The sequence below is a fragment of the Podarcis cretensis genome, assembly GCF_951804945.1.
Source record: "Podarcis cretensis genome assembly, chromosome: 17".
NCBI lineage: Eukaryota > Metazoa > Chordata > Lepidosauria > Squamata > Lacertidae > Podarcis > Podarcis cretensis.
In genome coordinates, this window is record NC_137187.1 from 33,656,382 (window position 1) to 33,676,684 (window position 20,303).

Consider the following 20,303-nt stretch of genomic DNA (forward strand, 5'->3'; position numbering starts at 1 on the left):
GCCATTGACTGTCTTAAAGGTAAAGGTACCCCTGCCCGTACGGGCCAGTCTTGACAGACTCTGGGGTTGTGCGTCCATCTCACTTAAGAGGCCAAGGGCCAGCGCTGTCCGGAGACACTTCCGGGTCACGTGGCCAGCGTGGCATCGCTGCTCTGGCGAGCCAGAGCCGCACACGGAAACGCCGTTTACCTTCCCGCTGGTAAGCGGTCCCTATTTATCTACTTGCACCCGGAGGTGCTTTCGAACTGCTAGGTTGGCAGGCGCTGGGACCGAGCAGCGGGAGCGCACCCCGCCGCAGGGATTCGAACCGCCGACCTTTCGATCGGCAAGTCCTAGGCGCTGAGGCTTTAACCCACAGCGCCACCTTGCAAGCCTTAACAGGCCCTTCCCTGAAATGGAGATTGCAGCCTTCTACTAAAAAAGGCTTTCCAGGTCTGCTGTCATTTGCAGATGTGATCAAAAGGCTGGACATTAGTGTCACTTTAGTGGCCGGAGGTTTGCCAGATATTGGACCTAATTCCAAAATACTCTGTTCCTCTACAGCTAGCACAAAAATACGATCCCCAGAAGGAGCATGAACTGCGACAATGGATTGAGGAGCTGACCGGGAAGCGCATCGGAGAAAACTTTATGGAAAGTCTGAAAGATGGAGTCATCCTTTGCGAGTAAGGAAGTAGGGGTGGGGGACGTGTTTGGTAACCTCCAAGAGTCTTGGGTGCTTTTTTGAAGGGTGGACACCAAAGAATATCACCACCCACACCCTGGCATCCAGAACCTGCAGCTGTTATGATAAGACAAGTTGTACGACAGGACCAAGCAGTACATAACCTACAGGAAAATGGTGCCCAACGCTGGCAAGAGACAACAGTTTAAGAGAGTTCATAGCGGGTTTGAATAATGCAGACCCATGAGGCAAGGTGGGGCAGTTGCCTCAGGACATCACACTTCAGGTAACTGGAAGGGACAGCAGATCCTGCCTCTGTGAAGAACACCCTACGCTTCTTGGGACGCAGGTGGCGCTGTGGTCTAAACCACTGAGCCTCTTGGGCTTGCCGGAAGGTTGGTAGTTCAAATCCCCACCACGGGGTGAGGTCCCATTGCTCTATCCCAGCTCCTGCCAACCTAGCAGTTCGAAAGCATGCCAGTGCAAGTAGATAAATAGGTACCGCTCCGGCGGGAAGGTAAACAGCTTTTCCGTGTGCTGCTCTGGCTCACCAGAAGCGGCTTAGTCATGCTGGCCACATGACCCGGAAGCTGTACGCCGGCTCCCTCAGCCAATAAAGCGAAATGAGCGCCGCAACCCCAGAGTCGGTCACGACTGGACCTAATGGTCAGGGGTACCTTTACTTTTACCTAAGGACAAAAGACACACAAACCTTGCAGCACATGAGATGATACGCTGCTCTGAGGTCATCGGCCTGACTCTGCAAATAAGCTACACAGCTGAAGCATGAACATTAATGCAGGGGTGCCATGTTTCAAGAAGTAAAAATCCAGATACAAAAGTTTGTTTGTTTGTTTAACTTATATACTGCCCTACACTCGGAGGTCTCAGGGCATTTCGCAGAAAAGATCACAATATATAAAATCATATATCAAATTAAGAACAATAACCCAAGAACACCCCCCCCCCATAAAGAGCCACATTTTAAAAGGAAGTTGAGCCTTTTATGGGAAATAGACCGAAAAAGACAAAGAGTGATACACACACACCACACACTTCCTAGTTCTGCTGGCAAAAACCCAAAGATGTTGTCGATTTTTCTAAATCCCCCCCCCCCCCGACACAAATATCACTATTGGAATCTCGGGGAAAACTGGATGTGTGGCAACCCTAACTAACAGAAATTATGTTGATGGATTTTACAGAAAAAGTCCAGCTGTCATAAGAACTTTCAGGCCAGCCGCAATGCTAGGTTTTACATAAAATGTTCTGGCAACCAGCCCAGAGGTCAAACAACCTAGCTGATGGTTGGTGTTTTTCCCTGGTCGTTTGGCAATCCTACTCACCACCCCAGCCAATTGGCAGAGAGGTGGACTCATTCCTGCCTTCCTTGAGACTGCTTTACCTATTTATCATTTTGAATATTAAAAAAAATTAAAAATCCTTCTGACAAATGAGCTCAACACCTGCCATTCTCTTATTTCCCTCTAGCATCAAGCTAGATTTTAAAAAAAACTTGTCTTCCTCCTAAAGATAGTTTGATAGTTGGAAAGGAAAAAACAACAAAACTGGGAAAATTCAGCGATAATCATCAACTAGTTTTTGTTGTGAGTAGTAAGAGATTTTAAACAAGAACATATCAGAAGATAATATAGCAATTGAATAGGATTGCTGTTCATCTTTTTATTATGTTTTATTATATTTTCTATGTTTGTTTTTTCGTAACCATCATCTTGCAGCTTGAGCAATGGATCATGCAGACCTTTATCTGATCCAGAGGATCTAGTTGTAAACTGAAAAGCAGCAGTATTCATTACCCAATTCTACAATAAGGAATGATCCCAATGTTTCTATATAACAAGGAGCATTCTTTCTGCCGATTGTATTATAAGAACATTTTAGGGCTGCAGCATATACAAGCTGTTTTCTATACGGAGGTTCCCTGTGTATAGAAAAAGTGTGGTGTAGTGGTTAAGAGCAATTGTCTCGGAATCTGGTGAACCGGGTTCGATTCCTCGCTCCTCCACATGCAGCTGCTGGGTGACCTTGGGCTAGTCACACTTCTTTGAAGTCTCTCAGCCCCACTCACCTCACAGAGTGTTTGTTGTGGGGGAGGAAGGGAAAGGAGAATGTTAGCCGCTTTGAGACTCCTTAGGGTAGTGATAAAGTGGGATATCAAATCCAAACTCCTCCTCTTCTTACAAAGTATGGTGTCGAAATAAATAAATAAAATTAAAAATTGTCCAGTAGCACCTTAGAGACTAGCTAACTTTGTTCTGGGTATAAGCTTTCATGTGCATGCACACTTCTTCAGTACGGTGTGTTCTTGCATCAAAAGAGTTGCAGATTGGGAAGTCTTGAAGGAGAAACACATGGCACATGAAGTAATCCTTACAGTGAGCAGCACACACGACACTTAAGAAATAAACTTCCTTTTCCCATTTCTGTCTTTCAGCCTCATTAACAAACTCCAACCTGGATCTGTGAGGAAGGTGAATGAGTCCACACAGAACTGGCACCAGGTAAACATTCCCTCTAATTCACTGCTAATCCATGTATCCCTCATTAAGTTTGCCTCTCCAAATCCTGCTTTGGAAAGTGGAGTGGAAAAGGATGAACTGATTAAAAAAACTTTAATGATGCACCAGGCATCAAATTCTGCATTAAGAGTTCCTTAGCCAAGCTTTTTCTTTATGGCCATCAGCTTTATCTCCCACAAAAGGCTTCTGCACGATCACACAAAATAACGTGCCCCAATTGCATTTTGCTCTTTGACTTTTGTCCATTATTCCTGTGAGCCTTGATTTAGCAACATATGTGCATGTGTGGGGGAAAGAGAGGGCTTAAGCTAAAAAGAGGGTGCTCTCTCCAGAGAAGGGGAATAGTGAGAATCTGGCAACATCTGCATGGCTATCTGCTCAAATGCCACTGTCCATGGGCAATGGGGTATTTGTGGGAGGCAGCCATCGCCTGGACAAGCACGCTAGGGTAAGAAAAGACCCGGCAGATTATTCATTGGCCTCTCCTCTTTTGCAGCTGGAGAACATTGGCAACTTCATTAAGGCAATCACAAAATATGGAGTGAGGCCCCACGACACCTTCGAAGCCAACGACCTCTTTGAGAACACAAACCACACCCAAGTCCAGTCTACTCTGATTGCTCTAGCTAGCATGGTAAGTGGCCTGGGACCCCAGCTGCCCACTTTTCCTGATAAAAATGCAAGTAGCGGTGATGGAACAGCAATTAATAAGAGTGATAAAAGTGTTTCACAAACACGTCCTCAGTAATTTTTTTCAGCCAACATCATCCCCACATTGCATACGAAGTCAAGAGAACAGGCGCTTGACTGAGGCCACCTGGAGAGTTCATGGCTTAAGATAAGATTCAAATAGGAGACCCTTAGTTTGTGGCTCTCACTGCCACTGGCTCTGATTCAGTATGGGATGGCAGCAGAGACGGGCGATATCTGGTTTTCAGCATTGCGATATATCACCAGCTAAACATTACGATATACTGATATATCACAATGTCTGAAAGAAAGATAGATCTGGTTTTCAACTTTGTGATATATCACCAGCTAAACATCGCAATATACTGATATATCACAATGTCTGTAATGAGGATGGAGCTATGTAGAGGCATTGGCTGGCTTCACTGTTTCCCCCACTTTTTGATTTTTGCACACACCCACTCCCCAGGATTCGCAATATATTGCCACGTCAAAAACTATGAAATGGATATCATGATATGGACTTCAAACCGGTTTTGGAAAATATATCAATATATCGCCCAGCTCTAGATGGCAGCAACATGCATTAGCAATGTCACCTGTGTGCTGTGCACTAGTCTGCGCTTGTTACGTTTGCTCAGCCTTTGTCACTTTCCCTTAAAGGGCAATGCTTATTTTCCTCTCTGACACTGGTGGGCAATGGGAACTCTCATCTCAATATCTAGAGCTTACCGTACTTTTCCGTGTATAAGACTCCCCCCTATTTTGGGGGGACTAAATTTAAAGAAAATGAGGGGAGAGGGCCCAAAGTTGTTGAGCGTTTTTTTTAGGGGGAATTGCATGCACGCCATCACCCCAGGAGGGCCATTGCTGGGGGGCTGCCAAAATGGGCAGCCGCTCCCCCCACGCCACTGCGGGCGGGAAGCTCCCTAGAGCGCGGGCCGCCAACCAGTTGGCTGGCGGTACACAGCTTCCCCTCCACGACGCTGTGGGAAACACTCCCTAGAGCACACACCTCTCGCAGCAGCATGGGGGGGAGATTGTGCGCCTGCCAACCAGCATGCAGCTCCCCGCACGCCACTATCCATGTAAAGGACGACCCCAGTTTTTTGACATGATTTCTGAGTCAAAAAACTTTGTCTCATACATGGAAAAATACGACATGTTTTGTCAGCAAGGCTCAGCCCCAGAGTGTGTCTGCAATTTAAGATCCTAAGCCCTGGAATATAAAGTGAGCTTTTCCTCCCACAACCTATTCCCACCCTCTTAGAACTTAAGGCACAGAGATTCTAGGACAGGGAACCACCTCGCATTTTAAGAATAAGCCCAGCAGGTCTGAGCAAGGAAAGCCTTCTGGTCTCAGCAAGAGTTCAAAGCAGAGCCCTCCTCACTCTTGGAAAAGCAGAAGCTTCTGCTATATACCTGAGAGGACAAACTTGCATCTTACCTGTTATGTACTGAAGTTCTCACCCTGGGCCAGCAGGGGGATACTGTAGATAGTTATGCAAATAAGGGATCGAAAGTGACGTTCAGTGATTGGATAGTTTTAGAAAATTGTTACAGTTACGTTGTACTGGAGCTCTATATAAGCAGGCTGACTGAACCCTTCAGTTCAGTTCTGTTCCGGCCTGTGAATAAAACAAGAGCTGTTTGAAGAATTGCTGTGTCGTCTGATATGTTCACCCACAACTTAACATTACCCTTTAGGCATTAGCACAGGGCAAGGGCAAAACTTGAAGGGATTTCTGCCTCTCACTTTCCGACAGGCCAAGACAAAAGGCATCAAGGTGAACATGGGCGTGAAATACGCTGAGAAACATCAGCGCAAATTCCTGCCTGAAAAGCTGAAGGAAGGACGGAACATCATCGGGCTGCAGGTATGTGACTCCAGATCTTCCTGCTGATTTATTCAGTAGGGAATTCTTCCTAGCAGGAGATAAACGGACTGCAAGGATGTCCCAAAGGACCATTAGTGTAGTCATGCCCAGAGCTGGATTTAGGTTTGATGAGGCCCTAAGCTACTGAAGACAATGGGGCCCTTTATATGTCCAGCTGTCCTTTGCCAACAACAAATTGTTGCTTTTTTTTTGTCTTTAATATATGCTATATGGTAATTTATGGACCTAAAGCCATAAATTATCTAAAGCCATTTGCACATGTTGCCACACAACCAGTCCATGCAGAATGTAGGCACCCCATATATAGAAATGAGCAAACCAGTAATATTTTAGGGAGTGGGCTAGCAGGCGGGGCCCATTACTTACATCATAGGAGCCTACACAGCACAAAACACTGTTGCTGTATGTAAGTTTTATTTTATTTGTTTCTTATCTTATATTTTGGAAATGTACATCCAGTTTTTCCCCCCTTTAAACTTTTTTGGGGCCCCCAAAAGAGTGGGGCCCTAAGCTATACAGTGGTGCCCTGCAAGATGAAATTAATCCGTTCCGTGAGGCTCTTCGTATAGCGTTTTTTTCGTCTTGCGAAGCAAGCCCATTGACAGCTTAGCGGATTAGCGCTATTAGCGGTTTAGCGGCTTTTAGCGGATCAGCTGATAAGCGGCTTAGGGCTTAGGAAAGGGGGGGGGAGGGGAAAAACTCCGCAGGAACTCGCAAGACATTTTCGTCTTGCGAAGCAAGCCCATAGGGAAATTCGTTTTGCGAAGCGCCTCCAAAACGGAAAACCCTTTCGTCTAGCGGGTTTTCCGTCTTGCGAGGCGTTCGTCTTGCGGGGCACCACTGTAGCTTGTTTAGCTTATATGTAAATCCAGCACTGGTCCTGCCAACCCTGGCTGAAAATCTGATGCAGCCACAAGTCGCAGGAAGTAGCAGGAGTTTGGGGAGGTGGAGGCTCCCAGATTCAATGCATCCAACCAGGGATAGCCTGTCCCATTTCACCACTGGAGGCGAAATGGAATTGTGCCACTTCCTGCTGCAGCCACCCCACCCCACCCTGGAACACCTCCCTCTCCCTGAAACTCCCTCAGTGGTACCTCAGGTTACAGGCGCTTCAGGTTACAGGCGCTTCAGGTTACAGACTCCGCTAACCCAGAAATAGTACCTCAGGTTAAGAACTTTGCTTCAGGATGAGAACATAAATCGCATGGTGGCGGCAGTGGGAGGCCCCATTAGCTAAAGTGGTACCTCAGATTAAGAACAGTTTCAGGTTAAGAACGGACCTCCAGAACAAATTAATTTCTTACAGGATGTAATAGTTAGAAAGGACTGACACAACCCGAAACCAGGAAGAAGGGACGTTGGATAAAATTAGAAGAGAATTTCTTTTTATATATCTTTTTATTTTTGGAATTAGTGTAATACTAATGAAATATCAGAATGTGTTGGAAAAGAATTAATTGGCTTTAGTAGAAAGGTTTGAAGGAGTTAAGTATAAATATGGTTTAAATTTTGAAATTCTATGGTTTTGAAGGTAAGATAAGGTTAAAGAAATTAACGGTAAATTGAGACAGATTGTTAAGACAAATTATTTAAATAAAAATTGAGAAGTATGGGAAGAATTTGCTGAAATAATGAATGAAATTAGAATACAAAAAGGGAGGTGAGAAGAAGTCTAAGAAACAAGTTAATGAGAGGATGTATTTTTTTTGTTATCTATGTTTTTTCATTGTTTTTTCTGTTTTGTTGTTATTTTTTCGTTTTTGTATGTTTCTTTTTTTTGGTATTTTTGAAAATCTGAATAAATATTATTAAAAAAAAAAAAAACAGAACGAATTAATTTCTTAACCCGAGGTACCATAGTATTCCAGTGGCAGCAGAAACAGTGACGGGGTGTGTGGGGCAAGGTGCTGCCTCTTGCACTTCCGCCACCTGAGGCAGCTGCTTAACCCTGCCTTATGGGTGGGCCAGCTCTGCATTTCGCTTGAGCATTTCAAAGACACAGCTGATAGCACAAATGTATGGGAAGCTGTCTCATGAGCACTGCATTGCCACCTAGAGGCAGAAGGTGATACTAAAGATGCTTTTTAATAGGGGTTTAGGTAGGATTGCCATAAGGGACGCGAGTGGCGCCGTGATCTAAACCATAGAGCCTAGGGCTTGCTGATCAGAAGGTCAGCGAATCCCCCTAGCAGTTCAAAAGCACGTCAAGTGCAAGTAGATAAATAGGTACCACTACAGCGTGCGCTGCTCTGGTTCGCTAGAAGCGGCTTAGTCATGTTGGCCACATGACCCAGAAGCTGTCTGCGGACCAATGCCAGCTCCCTCAGCCTATAGAGTGGGATGAGTGCCGCAACCCCAGAGTCCATCCACAACTGGACATAATGGTCAGGGGTACCTTTACCTTTACCTTTTAGGTAGGGTTGCCATATGTCTGGAATTTCCAGAACGTAGCCGGCATTCAGCCATTGGAAACAGCGCCTGGGTGGAATCGCTTAAATGTCTGGAAGTGTATATATTGGTGAATTTCCTTAAAAATAGCTCCAAAACTTCATTAATTTTGCAAAAAGGAAAAAAAAGGCAAAAACTTTGGGCAAAACTAAAAACATTTGCCCCCTACCCCCGGTTTTTCACTTTTTGAAATATGGCAACCCTAGTTTATATGGAAAATAATTGTGTACAGCTGCAAAGGCTGGCAGCATTAAGACAAATGCAACAGTGTAAAAAATTGGTATAGTTTTTGTAAAATATGCAGGGATATAAAATATGCAAAATGAACCATGGAAAGAGATGAAGGGAAGTCATTGATATCTTAAGTATGTAAAATGTTTCTCTGAAATTGTAAAAAAGAAAATTTAATAAAAATCATATTTTTTTAAAAAAAGAAGCCTTACACTGCCTGCAGATGCAATATGGCCAGGCTATTCCAGACATAATCTACAGGAATATGATGGGAACAAATTACATGAACCCCCCAGCTGTAAGATCTTCCTGAAATCTGGATGAAATCTGTGACAGAACCAGAAATAAATGGAATTCTACATTGTCTAAGTGGCAGGGTAGGGTTGGGGCTTTCCATCTGTGGGTAGCTGAATGGGGACCACTCTTCTAGGGAGACTTGGAGGAGACAGAACGACCAGTCTAACTGTCAACACTGTTTTTGTTTCCTAGATGGGCACCAACAAGTTTGCCAGCCAGCAGGGCATGACAGCATATGGCACACGTCGGCACCTCTATGACCCTAAGTTGGGCACAGACCAACCTTTAGATCAAGCCACCATCAGTCTACAGATGGGAACCAACAAGGGGGCTAGCCAGGTAAGAAATGGAGGGGGGAACAAGAATAAATATGTGTGTTGACTATTTAGTATTTGTGAAGATCTGATAAGATCTTAATTGCACTGGCCAGCTAATTGCTTTATGGCTCCAATTAGCCCCAGTGGTCCGGCACGCTTCCCAGCCAAGCTGCGCAGAACTTCTTCTTCCCCGGTTTCGCCTTGCAGAGTAAAAACACAGCGGATCAAAACCGTTGCAGTCTGCTTCAGATCCAAACACACCAAGCACTGTGTATGTCCAAATTCATCAGTTCTTTATTGCAGCAAATATTTACAGCTCAGCATTTCCCAAATTCTCCTGGACTGCTAGCATTCATGGCTGCCTCTCTCAGAGACACAGAGAGAACAACAAGTAGAGCTCCTCCCTCCTTTCCCACGTCAGAATGGGAGGCACACTCAGAACAAAAATTAACCCAGTAAGTTCTGAACCCCAACACCCCCTCTTGCAGAGCATTCTGACAAGACCTGTGGATGTACCTTTGCAGACCTCTGTGAGATCAATCCCTTCCCCAATGCCTTGCGCCCTCTCCTGGCGTCCCTGTCAGGCATCTGTGGAACATCCTCACAACTCTCAGATTCGCACTGTGCGAAACTTACCCACGCACCTGTGGCCTGATACCTCTCAGGTGGAATTCCCTTCGTTGTGCGACTGGACCTCCTGGGCACAAACTCAGGCACTGCCTCTGACTCACTGTGGTCAGCAGGTGTGTCCCTTGCATCCTGGGATTCCCCCTCTGACTTAACGCGTCTTCGAACCCTTGGAATTACCCTCACAGGAGAACTAGGCTCACTCTTGGGCTCCCTTTTTACAACTTGCGGAGATGCCCCATCCTGCTCCTGACTTTGGTCAGTGAGCTGATCGTCATCAGTAGACTCAGCCCCTGGCTCTCCTTCCTCCTCGTCAGAACCTTCCTGCTCTGAATCAGAAAGACATTCTGAAAGAATATCGCGTCTGGCAGGGGTCTTTGACCTTTCCTCCTGCTTACAGAACTCAGCGTGTTTACTGATCAGCAGCTTACTCTGATCACCTGACGGGTACGCAAACCTCCACGCACGAGCCGTTGGCTCATACCCACAGAAGATCATTTTCTGGAACTTGGGTTCACCTGGCCCTCGCAAAGCTTCAGGCACCAGCAGCGAGGCCGTTGAACCGAACGCACGGAGGAAGTGAACCTGTGGTTTCCTCCCGTGAAGCATGAAAAACGGTGTGTCTCCTACCACTGAATTGTAGGACCTATTCCAGGTGAAGCTCACATATTTAACTGCCTCCATCCAAAACTTTGGAGATAACCCAGAGTCTGACAGCATCACCTGTGCAGCCTTAACCAGAGCCTCACTTCTGAGCTCTGCTACCCCCCTCTGTTGAGGAGAAGTCACTGTGTGACTTATCCCTTTCTTGTGAAAGAACTTCTGCAAAGCAGACCCAGTAAACTGTGAACCTCTGTCACTAGCAATTTCCCTGACTCTGGTGGAGAACATTAGTTCCACCTCCTCAATCCAACGACTAATCAGCTGTGCTGCATCTTCCTTGGATTTGAGACCATGTGTCCAGGTGTTCTGCGAAAAATCATCCTGCAGTGTCAGCAGAAACCTGGCCCCTCCCAGACTTGGTTCCTTCATGGGACCCAACAGATCTATGTGCACAAGATCAAAAGGTTTTGTGGTTACCCTCTCCACCCTGGGGTAACTGCACCCTCTTACCTTTGCCTGTCTGCAAGCCTGACAATCTAGGACTCTTGCACATTCTTCAATTCTACAGCCTTTGGAAACCTCAGGTAGCACCTGTAGTTCTTCAAGACAGGCATGAGCTGTCTTCTTATGCCACACACAACAACATGAAACATGAGTGGGAACTGTAGCACGCAGGGCTTGTGCTTTCTCAACCTTCCCCTCACCCTCCAGAGACATTTTAAGAATGAAGAGATCATTCTGCCCCTTTGCAACTCTGACCAGTTGCTTCCCTCCTTTGGAGATTGTACAAACATCGTGTTCAAAGCAAACCTTAAACCCCTTTTTCAACAAATAAGGCACAGATAAAATACAGTGTTGCACTCCTGGCACAATGCAAACTTCCATCTGCTCCTGCAAAACAGAAAACAATACATTTGCAATGTTAGTCACATTTTTCTTTGTCCCATTTGCAAACTGAACAGTTTTTCCAGCCGGAATTGCCTTGCAATTCCACATCTCGACTGCAGGGGTCTCTGAGATCAGGTTGCAGTTAGCTGCTGAGTCGATTACAAAGCGAAAATCAGTGTGTCTCTCAGAGCTGTCCTCAAACAAAGCCATACTGGCAACAAACGTCCCGCTGCCCCCTCCCTCTGGGCTTCTGCAGCAGTTCTGTCTGGTTGTCTTGGCAACCAACTCCCCCTTGCTCAGGACCTTGGCAGCTTCCGTAGAAGTAGCCTCCTCCGTTGCCTTGGAGACCGGCCTGGCCTCTGCGTTCTCACGCGACTCTTTAGGCCTTATCTTCACTTTGTCCAGGTGGCCGACCTTGAAGCGTCTAGCTCTCCGGAGCTTCCCAGCCTTTGGCTGACGACGACGATCACCAGTGGAAAAACACTGCCCAGGGCTCCTTTCAGCTGGCCTGGCCCCCCTTCTTCCGGAAGAGCACTCAGTGCCAGCCCTGCCCTCGCTGAAACTGCGTTTCACTTCAGCACTCACAGTGGAAAACTTTCGAAACTTGCCTTTGGAACTCTCAGCCCCCCCGACTTGCACCTCAGGGACTGGGGCTTCAGCCATTTCTAGGCTCCTCATGACTTCTCCAGGGCTCTTGCCTCCTGCTGAAGTTTCACACAAACTTCTCAGCACCTCCCAGGCAGCCCTTGCTGACTTTACGCCCTCCAAACTGGGCAAAAGTGATGCATGTACGCATGCTTTTAGCATAGCAAGCTCTCTTTGCATTCTCTGCAGGCTTTCTTCAGGCAACGCAGCCTCAAAGCCTGTAATGTCTGTCCCTTCAGGACCTGGATTCAGGGGACGTGGTTCTTTCTGGCTTACATCCCAAAGCCCAGTAACCAGGAACCAACCCCTTACTCTTCTGGACCAGGTTGCCCAACTTCTTAAAGTGAGCTTCTCAAGCGGAACGTCCTCAAGAACCTGGCTGTCTGCCATTTTCTCCTCTTTCCCGGGGCCCAGCTGTACTCACGTTTCACCAGTCAGCCCTCCGGCACCCGATTTCTCAGCTGCTTTCCCAGCTCTCTGCCTCAGCAACTCTTGCCTCTCTGCAGCAGGCAAAACACAGAACGCAGACCTCTGCCGCTTCAGTAGCGTCTTCCAGCTATTGCCAAGCTGACTTCAAACCTTCAAAGCTCACCGGCAGACTCTTAGCAACAGTTTTATTAGCGGTAATTAGGTCCTCCATAACCTGTGAAGATCTGATAAGATCTTAATTGCACTGGCCAGCTAATTGCTTTATGGCTCCAATTAGCCCCAGTGGTCCGGCACGCTTCCCAGCCAAGCTGCGCAGAACTTCTTCTTCTCCGGTTTCGCCTTGCAGAGTAAAAACACAGCGGATCAAAACCGTTGCAGTCTGCTTCAGATCCAAACACACCAAGCACTGTGTATGTCCAAATTCATCAGTTCTTTATTGCAGCAAATATTTACAGCTCAGCATTTCCCAAATTCTCCTGGACTGCTAGCATTCATGGCTGCCTCTCTCAGAGACACAGAGAGAACAACAAGTAGAGCTCCTCCCTCCTTTCCCACGTCAGAATGGGAGGCACACTCAGAACAAAAATTAACCCAGTAAGTTCTGAACCCCAACAGTATTCCAGCTCTAGCTGGGGCTTCCCCATGAGTGCAATGGTGCCTTGAAGGACTTCTCCTGGTGCCCACGAAGTATCTGTGCAACATTCTTTGCCCCCTGCCCCCTTCATCATGAAGTGGCAAGGGGGTCTTTGTTTTTTCCTCCTTGAAAAGCTCAGAGCCAATGGACTCTCTGAAAGAGTGCCACTCTTTCCCATTCCCTCTTTTAGCTCTATGTGCTTCTCAAGGCTGAGAGGGCATCTGGGCAGTTGAACCATAGGAATTGAAGCAACTAAGAGAAAGTAGGGACGTGAGTGGCACTGTGGTCTAAACCTCTGAGCCTAGGGCTTGCCAATCAGAAGGTTGGCGGTTCGAATCCCGTGATGGGGTGAGCTCCCGTTGCTTGGTCCCAGCTCCTGCCAACCTAGCAGTTCAAAAGCACATCAAAGTGCAAGTAAATAAATAGGCAGCACTCCAGCGGGACTGGGACGCAGGTGGCGCTATGGATAAAACCTCAGTGCCTAGGACTTGCCGATCGTATGGTCGGCGGTTCGAATCCCCGCGGCGGGGTGAGCTCCCGTTGTTCGGTCCCAGCTCCTGCCCACCTAGCAGTTCGAAAGCACTCCTAAGTGCAACTAGATAAATAGGTACCGCTTTATAGTGGTAAGGTAACGGCGTTTCCGTGTGTTGCGCTGGTGCTGGCTCGCCAGAGCAGCTTCGTCACGCTGGCCACGTGACCCGGAAGTGTCTTCGGACAGCGCTGGCTCCCAGCCTCTTAAGTGAGATGAGCACGCAACCCCAGAGTCGGACACGACTGGCCCGTACGGGCAGGGGTACCTTTACCTTTACCTTTACTCCAGCGGGAAGGTAAATGGCGTTTCCATATGCTGCTCTGGTTTTGCCAGAAGCGGCTTAGTCATGCTGGCCACATCACCCACAAAAATTGTCTGTGGACAAAGGTCGGCTCCCTTGGCCGGTAAAGCAAGATGAGCACCGCAACCCCAGAGTACTTCGCAACTGGACTTTAACTGTCAGGGGTCTTTTACCTTTACGCTTTTAAGAGAAAAGGGGAACCACTGAGGGTGCAGTGAGTGAGCTGGCCAGGGGACAAAGGAGTATGTGCTGCAGAAATCAGAAGAATGTAGTGCCAGACAGCCAGAAGGTGCACTCACAAAAGTTGGATGTATTCTCTTGAAATAACATATTTTCCCCAAGAGTTCACCCAGCCTGTCCACCACCAAATCACAGATCACATCTGTCTCTATTGGCTGCACTGTAAAAATCACAGATCCAGTACCTCCCAGTGCTTCCATGGTTCACATGGATACAAGGCACAAATCCTCATGGATCTGTAAGATATTCTCAAAACCACCATCAAATCTTAGGTCACCTCTGTACCAACTGATGTATTCTGCAATTTACTGGTGGCTTTGTTGTCCTTCTTTGGGGTAAAAATCTATGAGGAGCCATGTTTTGTGGTGCATTTTTTTAAAATACTATGCAATCTTCCAGTGGGAGGTTTGTTTTGATTGTGGCTTTGGTGGGATCGAAATTTAAGAGTATGTTTTAATTCTGCTGGATCTAACTTCTATCCAGACCCCATGGAACAATAAAGTGTGTGTGTGTGTGTGTGTGTGTGTGTGTGATTTCTTTGTCTGGGGTAAGGTAAAGTGTCATGAGGGAGCATGGGAAGAAACAGAGGAGGTGGTACCCAGAGCACTCTCTCAACATTTCAAATGTGGCCACAGGGCCTAAAGTTGATGGCACCTGAAAGAGATGATAAAATAGCCTTAGACACACTAAGATGGTGTAAAATCCTCAAGACAGGCCCAGTGTCCCAATTAGATACAGTGGTGCCCCGCAAGACGAATGCCTCGCAAGACGGAAAACCCGCTAGACGAAAGGGTTTTCCGTTTTGGAGTTGCTTCGCAAAACGAATTTCCTATGGGCTTGCTTTGCAAGACGAAAATGTCTTGCGAGTTCCTGTGGGGGTTTTTTCCTCCCCCCCCCTTTTTCTAAGCCGCTAAGCCGCTTATCCGCTAAGCGCCGCTGAGCCGCTAATAGCGCTAATCCGCTAAGCCGTCAATGGGCTTGCTTCGCAAGATGAAAAAACCGCTAGACGAAGAGAACCGCGGAACGGATTCTTTTCGTCTTGCGAGGCACCACTGTATTTTGCATTGCTGGGTTACATTCTTCTTCTCTGTAAAAAACAAAAAACAAAACCCTCATGACTCTGGGAAAGGCACCATCTTTTGCACTCTGTTTTGCATGCTCCCCCACCAAGTGGAACACCACCAGATTATCCCCACTATGGCAGAAGCACAACAGGCACACTGCAGCTGTTCTTAGAAATGTCACAGATATAATGAAGTACAGCAGCGGTGTTAAGAAGAAGTCAGTTTCTCGGAACAGCTGGGAACGTGTGTTACTACTTGGGGACCTATTTATATATAACTGCCTGTCTACAAGAGCAAGGGGCATCCCTTGTGGGTTCTAAGCAACACCCCCTTGTGGACCATTCATAGATTACTGTGCATTAAGCACTTTTGTACAACTAGGTTTTTAGGCATAATGCAAAAATAAGGGTACTCTGCCAAGAAGAGACAATGCTGCTGCTGTTTTGGGTACCGGATTATTTAACCCGGGATAAAACATTCCAAAAGAGTCCATGATTCTTTTTGAGCCAATTGCCTTGCTTTGAAATGCTATCTTACAGCAGCCTTGGAAACACGTGAGCTGAAGTTGAAGCAACTTCAGGCCAGGCGGGGGCAGTTATCTCAAGAAGATACCATTGCCAATAAACAAGTCCTAGCTTGTTCTTTCCTCATAATCCAGAAAGCAGGTACTGCTAATCTCAAAAGTGTTCCACGAGTACTTTTAGGTCCCCAAGAAGATCAAGGTAAACTCAGAAGAGCTATTTGAGGTATTTGTTGTCCTAGAAAGCAAATAAGCTCAGCCTTAATGCAAGGAGAGGAAGATGAGGGATATTCAAACAAGGAAAACCAAACTTTTGCTTGGCATCCCATTGGCACTAATAAAGTTGAACTAAATACAGTGGTACCTTGGTTCTCAAACTTACATCTGTTCCGGAAGTCCATTACAAAACCAAAACATTCCAAAACCAAGGTGCGCTTTCTCATAGAAAGTAATGCAGAATGGATTAATACGTTCCAGGCTGTTGAAAAACTACCCCTAAAATGCTTCTCCCCACCGCCCTAATCAGAGCAATCTTTCCAGATCTCTCTCTCTCTCTCTCTCTCTCTCTCTCTCTCTCTCTCTCTCTCCCTCTCCCTCTCCCTCTCCCTCTCCCGTCAAAGCAGCTGGGCTTCAGAGCGCTGTCTGGACGCTTCTCCTCACAGCCCCAATCAGAGCGATCTCTCTAAAAGCGGAAGCGCAACACTAAAAACAGAAGCTCAGGACAGGTTCAACTTCCAAAAAATTTCAAGAACCGGAACACTCACTTCCGGGTTCCAAGTTGTTCATGAACTAGGCTGTACGAGAACGAAGGTACCATTGTACCAGCAGAGAGGGTATGAAGGGGGCCTCATGCGGAACCTGCTCTGCTTTCCATTCTTCTCCTTAAGTCATTTTACACTCCCAGGCTCACCATTTCCTCTCTTCTTCTTCCTCCTCCTCCACCCATATCCATCCCTAGGCGGGCATGACGGCCCCTGGAACCAAGCGGCAGATTTTTGAGCCCGCCCTGGGCATGGAACACTGCGACACCCAGAACATCTCCCTGCAGATGGGCAGCAACAAAGGGGCATCACAGCAGGGCATGACTGTGTATGGGCTGCCGCGGCAGGTCTACGACTCCAAGTACTGCCTCACACCCAACTATGCCATGATCGGAGAAGATGAAGGCCAGTACAACCACAGCCATCATAACTTCTACAACTCAGAATAGCCAGCAGGAATCATGGGACGGACATAGAACAGAGACACCAGCACTTAAAAAAAAGAAAAAGAAAAAAAAGGGGAACTTCCCAAACAGAAGATCCACCATCAGGTGGCTATTTTCACCTGGGAATATAAGAAGATCATGACAGTTCCCTCAACTGCTAACCAGCTCACTAGAGACTCTTCAAACCATGCCAAAGCCAAGTCTCCCCTCCAAGTCTCCACCACTGAGCCTTAAAAGCTTCACTTCGATCCCTTTCACGCTTTATTTAATGTATGACGTACTGCCACTACTTTTAAGCATGCACTGATGTGGCTCAAAGCCACTAGGATGGAATGTTACAGTAAAAATAATAATAATAATCTAATGGGTTGGGAGAAGCAAATACGAGGCAATGACCACTCTTGATTTCTCCTTCTTTCTCTTTTCTGAACAAGAGCCATCAGTCATCTCTTCCCTGTGGCTTGTGGCAGCTCCTGCTGCTGCTGTTTTGGGTCAAGGCAGAAGCAGGCAATCAAAGGCACAGCTTCTGTTGGTGAACATATTGCCTACTGCACTCTGTTTTGTAGCCTAACAGAAGCTGTTCTGGTACAAGCCCTATCATCTGCCTTGCTCTGTCTACAATCAGGTTAGGGGCAAATTGGCAAGCCCCCCCCCCCACCTGCCTACTTTGTCAGGGGTTCCAGTCATTTTTGCTTCCTAAATACTAATAGTTTGTAGAAAAGCACCGGTGAACTAAGTCAGCCATTGGCTTCCTGGAAACGGAACGTATTTAGGTAGAGTATGTGATACTGCGGAGGGAGACTGTAGAAGGAGGTTGGACGCATCTAACCAGTAAAGGGGTATGTTCACAGTGTCTGAAGTTATCCCAAGATTCATGTGAGAGGTCATTTGGTGAGAATTACACACAATTGTAAACCAAAGCCGTTCATCTTCTACATCTTCAGGGAGAATCTGGAAAATAACTTACCAGGTTATCAGTAATCTAGTCTTCACTAAAAAGGAGAGACAGAGAATTTATAGTCCGAATGGTTCTTGACTGAGCTCCATTATGCAGGCAACTTCTACAAAAACAATCTAGCGTTCAGAAATTGGAACTTCCCATAAATGCATGGCAACTTATCCATTCCTCCTCCTGAATGCCTCTTGTTTACCAATGGTTCTCCTATCAAGTAAGCCACTTCCTTGCCATCAATCTCATTTATTTCCAGCACACACGCCCAATTTCATAGTAAATAACAGAATTCAACGCAACTCCATGCACTGCAAGCGCATTTACACACATTCTGGAGAAGAAATTTAAAATTCCAGAGGTACAGAACATGAACAGTCTTCAATAAGGCTGGCAGAAGTGCCGTGGGACTAATTCATGTTTGAAACTAAAATGCTTCTATTAACTACGATTCACATGCTTCAAATGAAGACAAATGAATCACCTGTTATAAAGCCAAAATCAGTTTTGAGATAAGCCTAACCACAGAAGACCAAAATAAATCCCACTGAATTTACTTACACGAGTAAATTTGGCTATCATCCAGTTCAGTACGTGCTCTGTAATTGATTAACTGCATGGATTTTAAATTTGCATATATCACAATAGTCCTGAAGGGGGAGGGAAAGCATTTACTGTTCTTTCCACCTGTGTGAGGACCAAGGAGGAATTCTCTTATAAGAAGCCCCCTGCCACCACCCATGGATTTATAATCACTTACATTTAAAAGCAATTTCCCAACAAGTCTCCTCTAACTGACCAAAGCATTGATTAATCAATTAGATTAGTTGTCCAAACATGGCAGTCTCGGTTCAAGGATTGGGGTGCTTATCTACCTGCGTGGCATCCAAGTTAGAACAGGAAAAAGTTTGCTGGCTTCACTAACTGCATCACCATTTTGTCTGGTGGCAAATCTAGTGTTTAGCCGGGGGGGGGGCACTTGCTCACTGATTCACACTGTAGTTAGTATGTGGTACCAGATATTGTTACAAACCAACATTGGGGGGAAATGCCAAAGTCTATATTGCCAATGAAAGCAGCTGCTGTCATTAAACCCTGCCCCTGCCCCTCGCTTCTCTCACTGCGGTTAGAGGGGCTCTACATATTGAGCAGCTAAGACACACCCAAAAACCCCGCTCTAAAACATTTTTTGTTATGTTCTGCTAATGACCACTTTTTAATTTCACTGCAGCACAATAAAAAAGAAAGAAAAAAAACACTTTTCTAATATGATTGGAGGTTTTCCTTATCCCTTGGTCAGAGGTTTTCAACCTTTTTGAGTCCACGGCTCCCTTGACCAGCACCATTCTTTCTGTGGCACCCCTGTGGGGCTCAGGAACCCAGTTATGCCACCCCTTGCCTGCAGAGCTGGCAGCCTCTCACCCTTTTTCAAACAGCCTTGTGGAGGGTTCCTTCAGCCTCCTCTTTTCCCTTCTCATTGGGGGTCCTCTGGGAAGCTGCCGCGCCTGGTCTCTGAGCTGTACCCCCTGCACCAAAGAGAGGTGCCTTCTCACACTGCCCCACAGGGGCCAGGCAGCATCCCTTGGGCAGCTTGTAGCCAGAGCTACTGCAACAAACAGCCACTCAAGCCTACGGGAGGCAGAGATGCAAGAGGGCATCAGAGGAGAGAGGGAAGGAAAGAGGGACAGAGGCCAGTGTTGCCCGCAGCACCCCCGACCATCATTCAAGGCACCCCAGGGTGCCATGGCACACTGGTTGAAAACCACTGCTCGTGGTCTATGTAGTCCAGAACAATCTACTTTGGCTTACAGGGAATCTCTAAGACCTCCAGGCAGAAAGGACTTTTCAAACTCTGGAACCCAAGTGTATGCCTAGGATTGAGCCTGGGGGACCTTCTACGAGCAAATTTATGTGTAAAATGGGCAATTTTTAAAGTGCTAAACTAGATTAGACTCTGCTCTCTTCCAACTCAATTTAAAGCTTGTGTTTCTTTGCAAGTGTCTACTGTCAAGTGGAAAGCAGTCAGCCGACAATGCAGAATGGGAGAGAATAAGCCTGCCTGGTTATGAATGTATTCAGTGATTTGTACCGCATTCAACGGCATAAAAATCCATGGGACAAATGGGCTGTCATTTTAAAATGAGCCAAGTTTCTAGCCTTTGTAGTTACAGAGAAAACCTGAAAATAATGGGCAGCCTCTGCTTTAAGTAGAAAATTCAGATTTCTACAAAAAGGGTTATTACTATGCTGCAAAAAAATAATAAAGCATGTAAGCTCAAGCTATACTGTGTGCAGATCTAGAGCAGCTCAGAATCTTCTTCTGGGAACAGATAAACTCAAAACAAGTCTCTTGCTTGGCAGGTCTCAGAAAATAAGTACTGTACAAAATAAGGGAAGTTATGTTTCATTTGCTGTCCATGGGTTGGTGCAAGAACATAAGAGCCTCCTGAATCAGGCCAATAGCCCACTTAGTGCAGTAACCTGTTTCCAGTGGTCAGCCAGGTGCCTGTGGGAAGCCTGCAAGCTGAACCTGAACACAAGTGCTCTTCCCACACCTGTGATTCCCAGCGACTGCCCTA

General features: G+C 46.5%; 1 protein-coding gene across 1 annotated transcript in view; it reads left to right on the top strand.

Moving 5' to 3' along the window:
- The window catches only part of CNN1 (calponin 1), a 41,797-nt gene extending 21,794 nt beyond the window's left edge, over window positions 1-20,003 (top strand). Inside the window, exons 2-7 of the mRNA XM_079959744.1 lie at window positions 544-665; window positions 3,120-3,186; window positions 3,701-3,838; window positions 5,661-5,771; window positions 8,961-9,107; window positions 16,527-20,003. Of these exons, the coding sequence (XP_079815870.1) occupies window positions 544-665; window positions 3,120-3,186; window positions 3,701-3,838; window positions 5,661-5,771; window positions 8,961-9,107; window positions 16,527-16,778 (837 nt within the window). The 3' untranslated portion in view covers window positions 16,779-20,003. The remainder of the gene's footprint in view (window positions 1-543; window positions 666-3,119; window positions 3,187-3,700; window positions 3,839-5,660; window positions 5,772-8,960; window positions 9,108-16,526) is intronic.
- The last annotated feature ends 300 nt before the right edge of the window (window positions 20,004-20,303 follow it).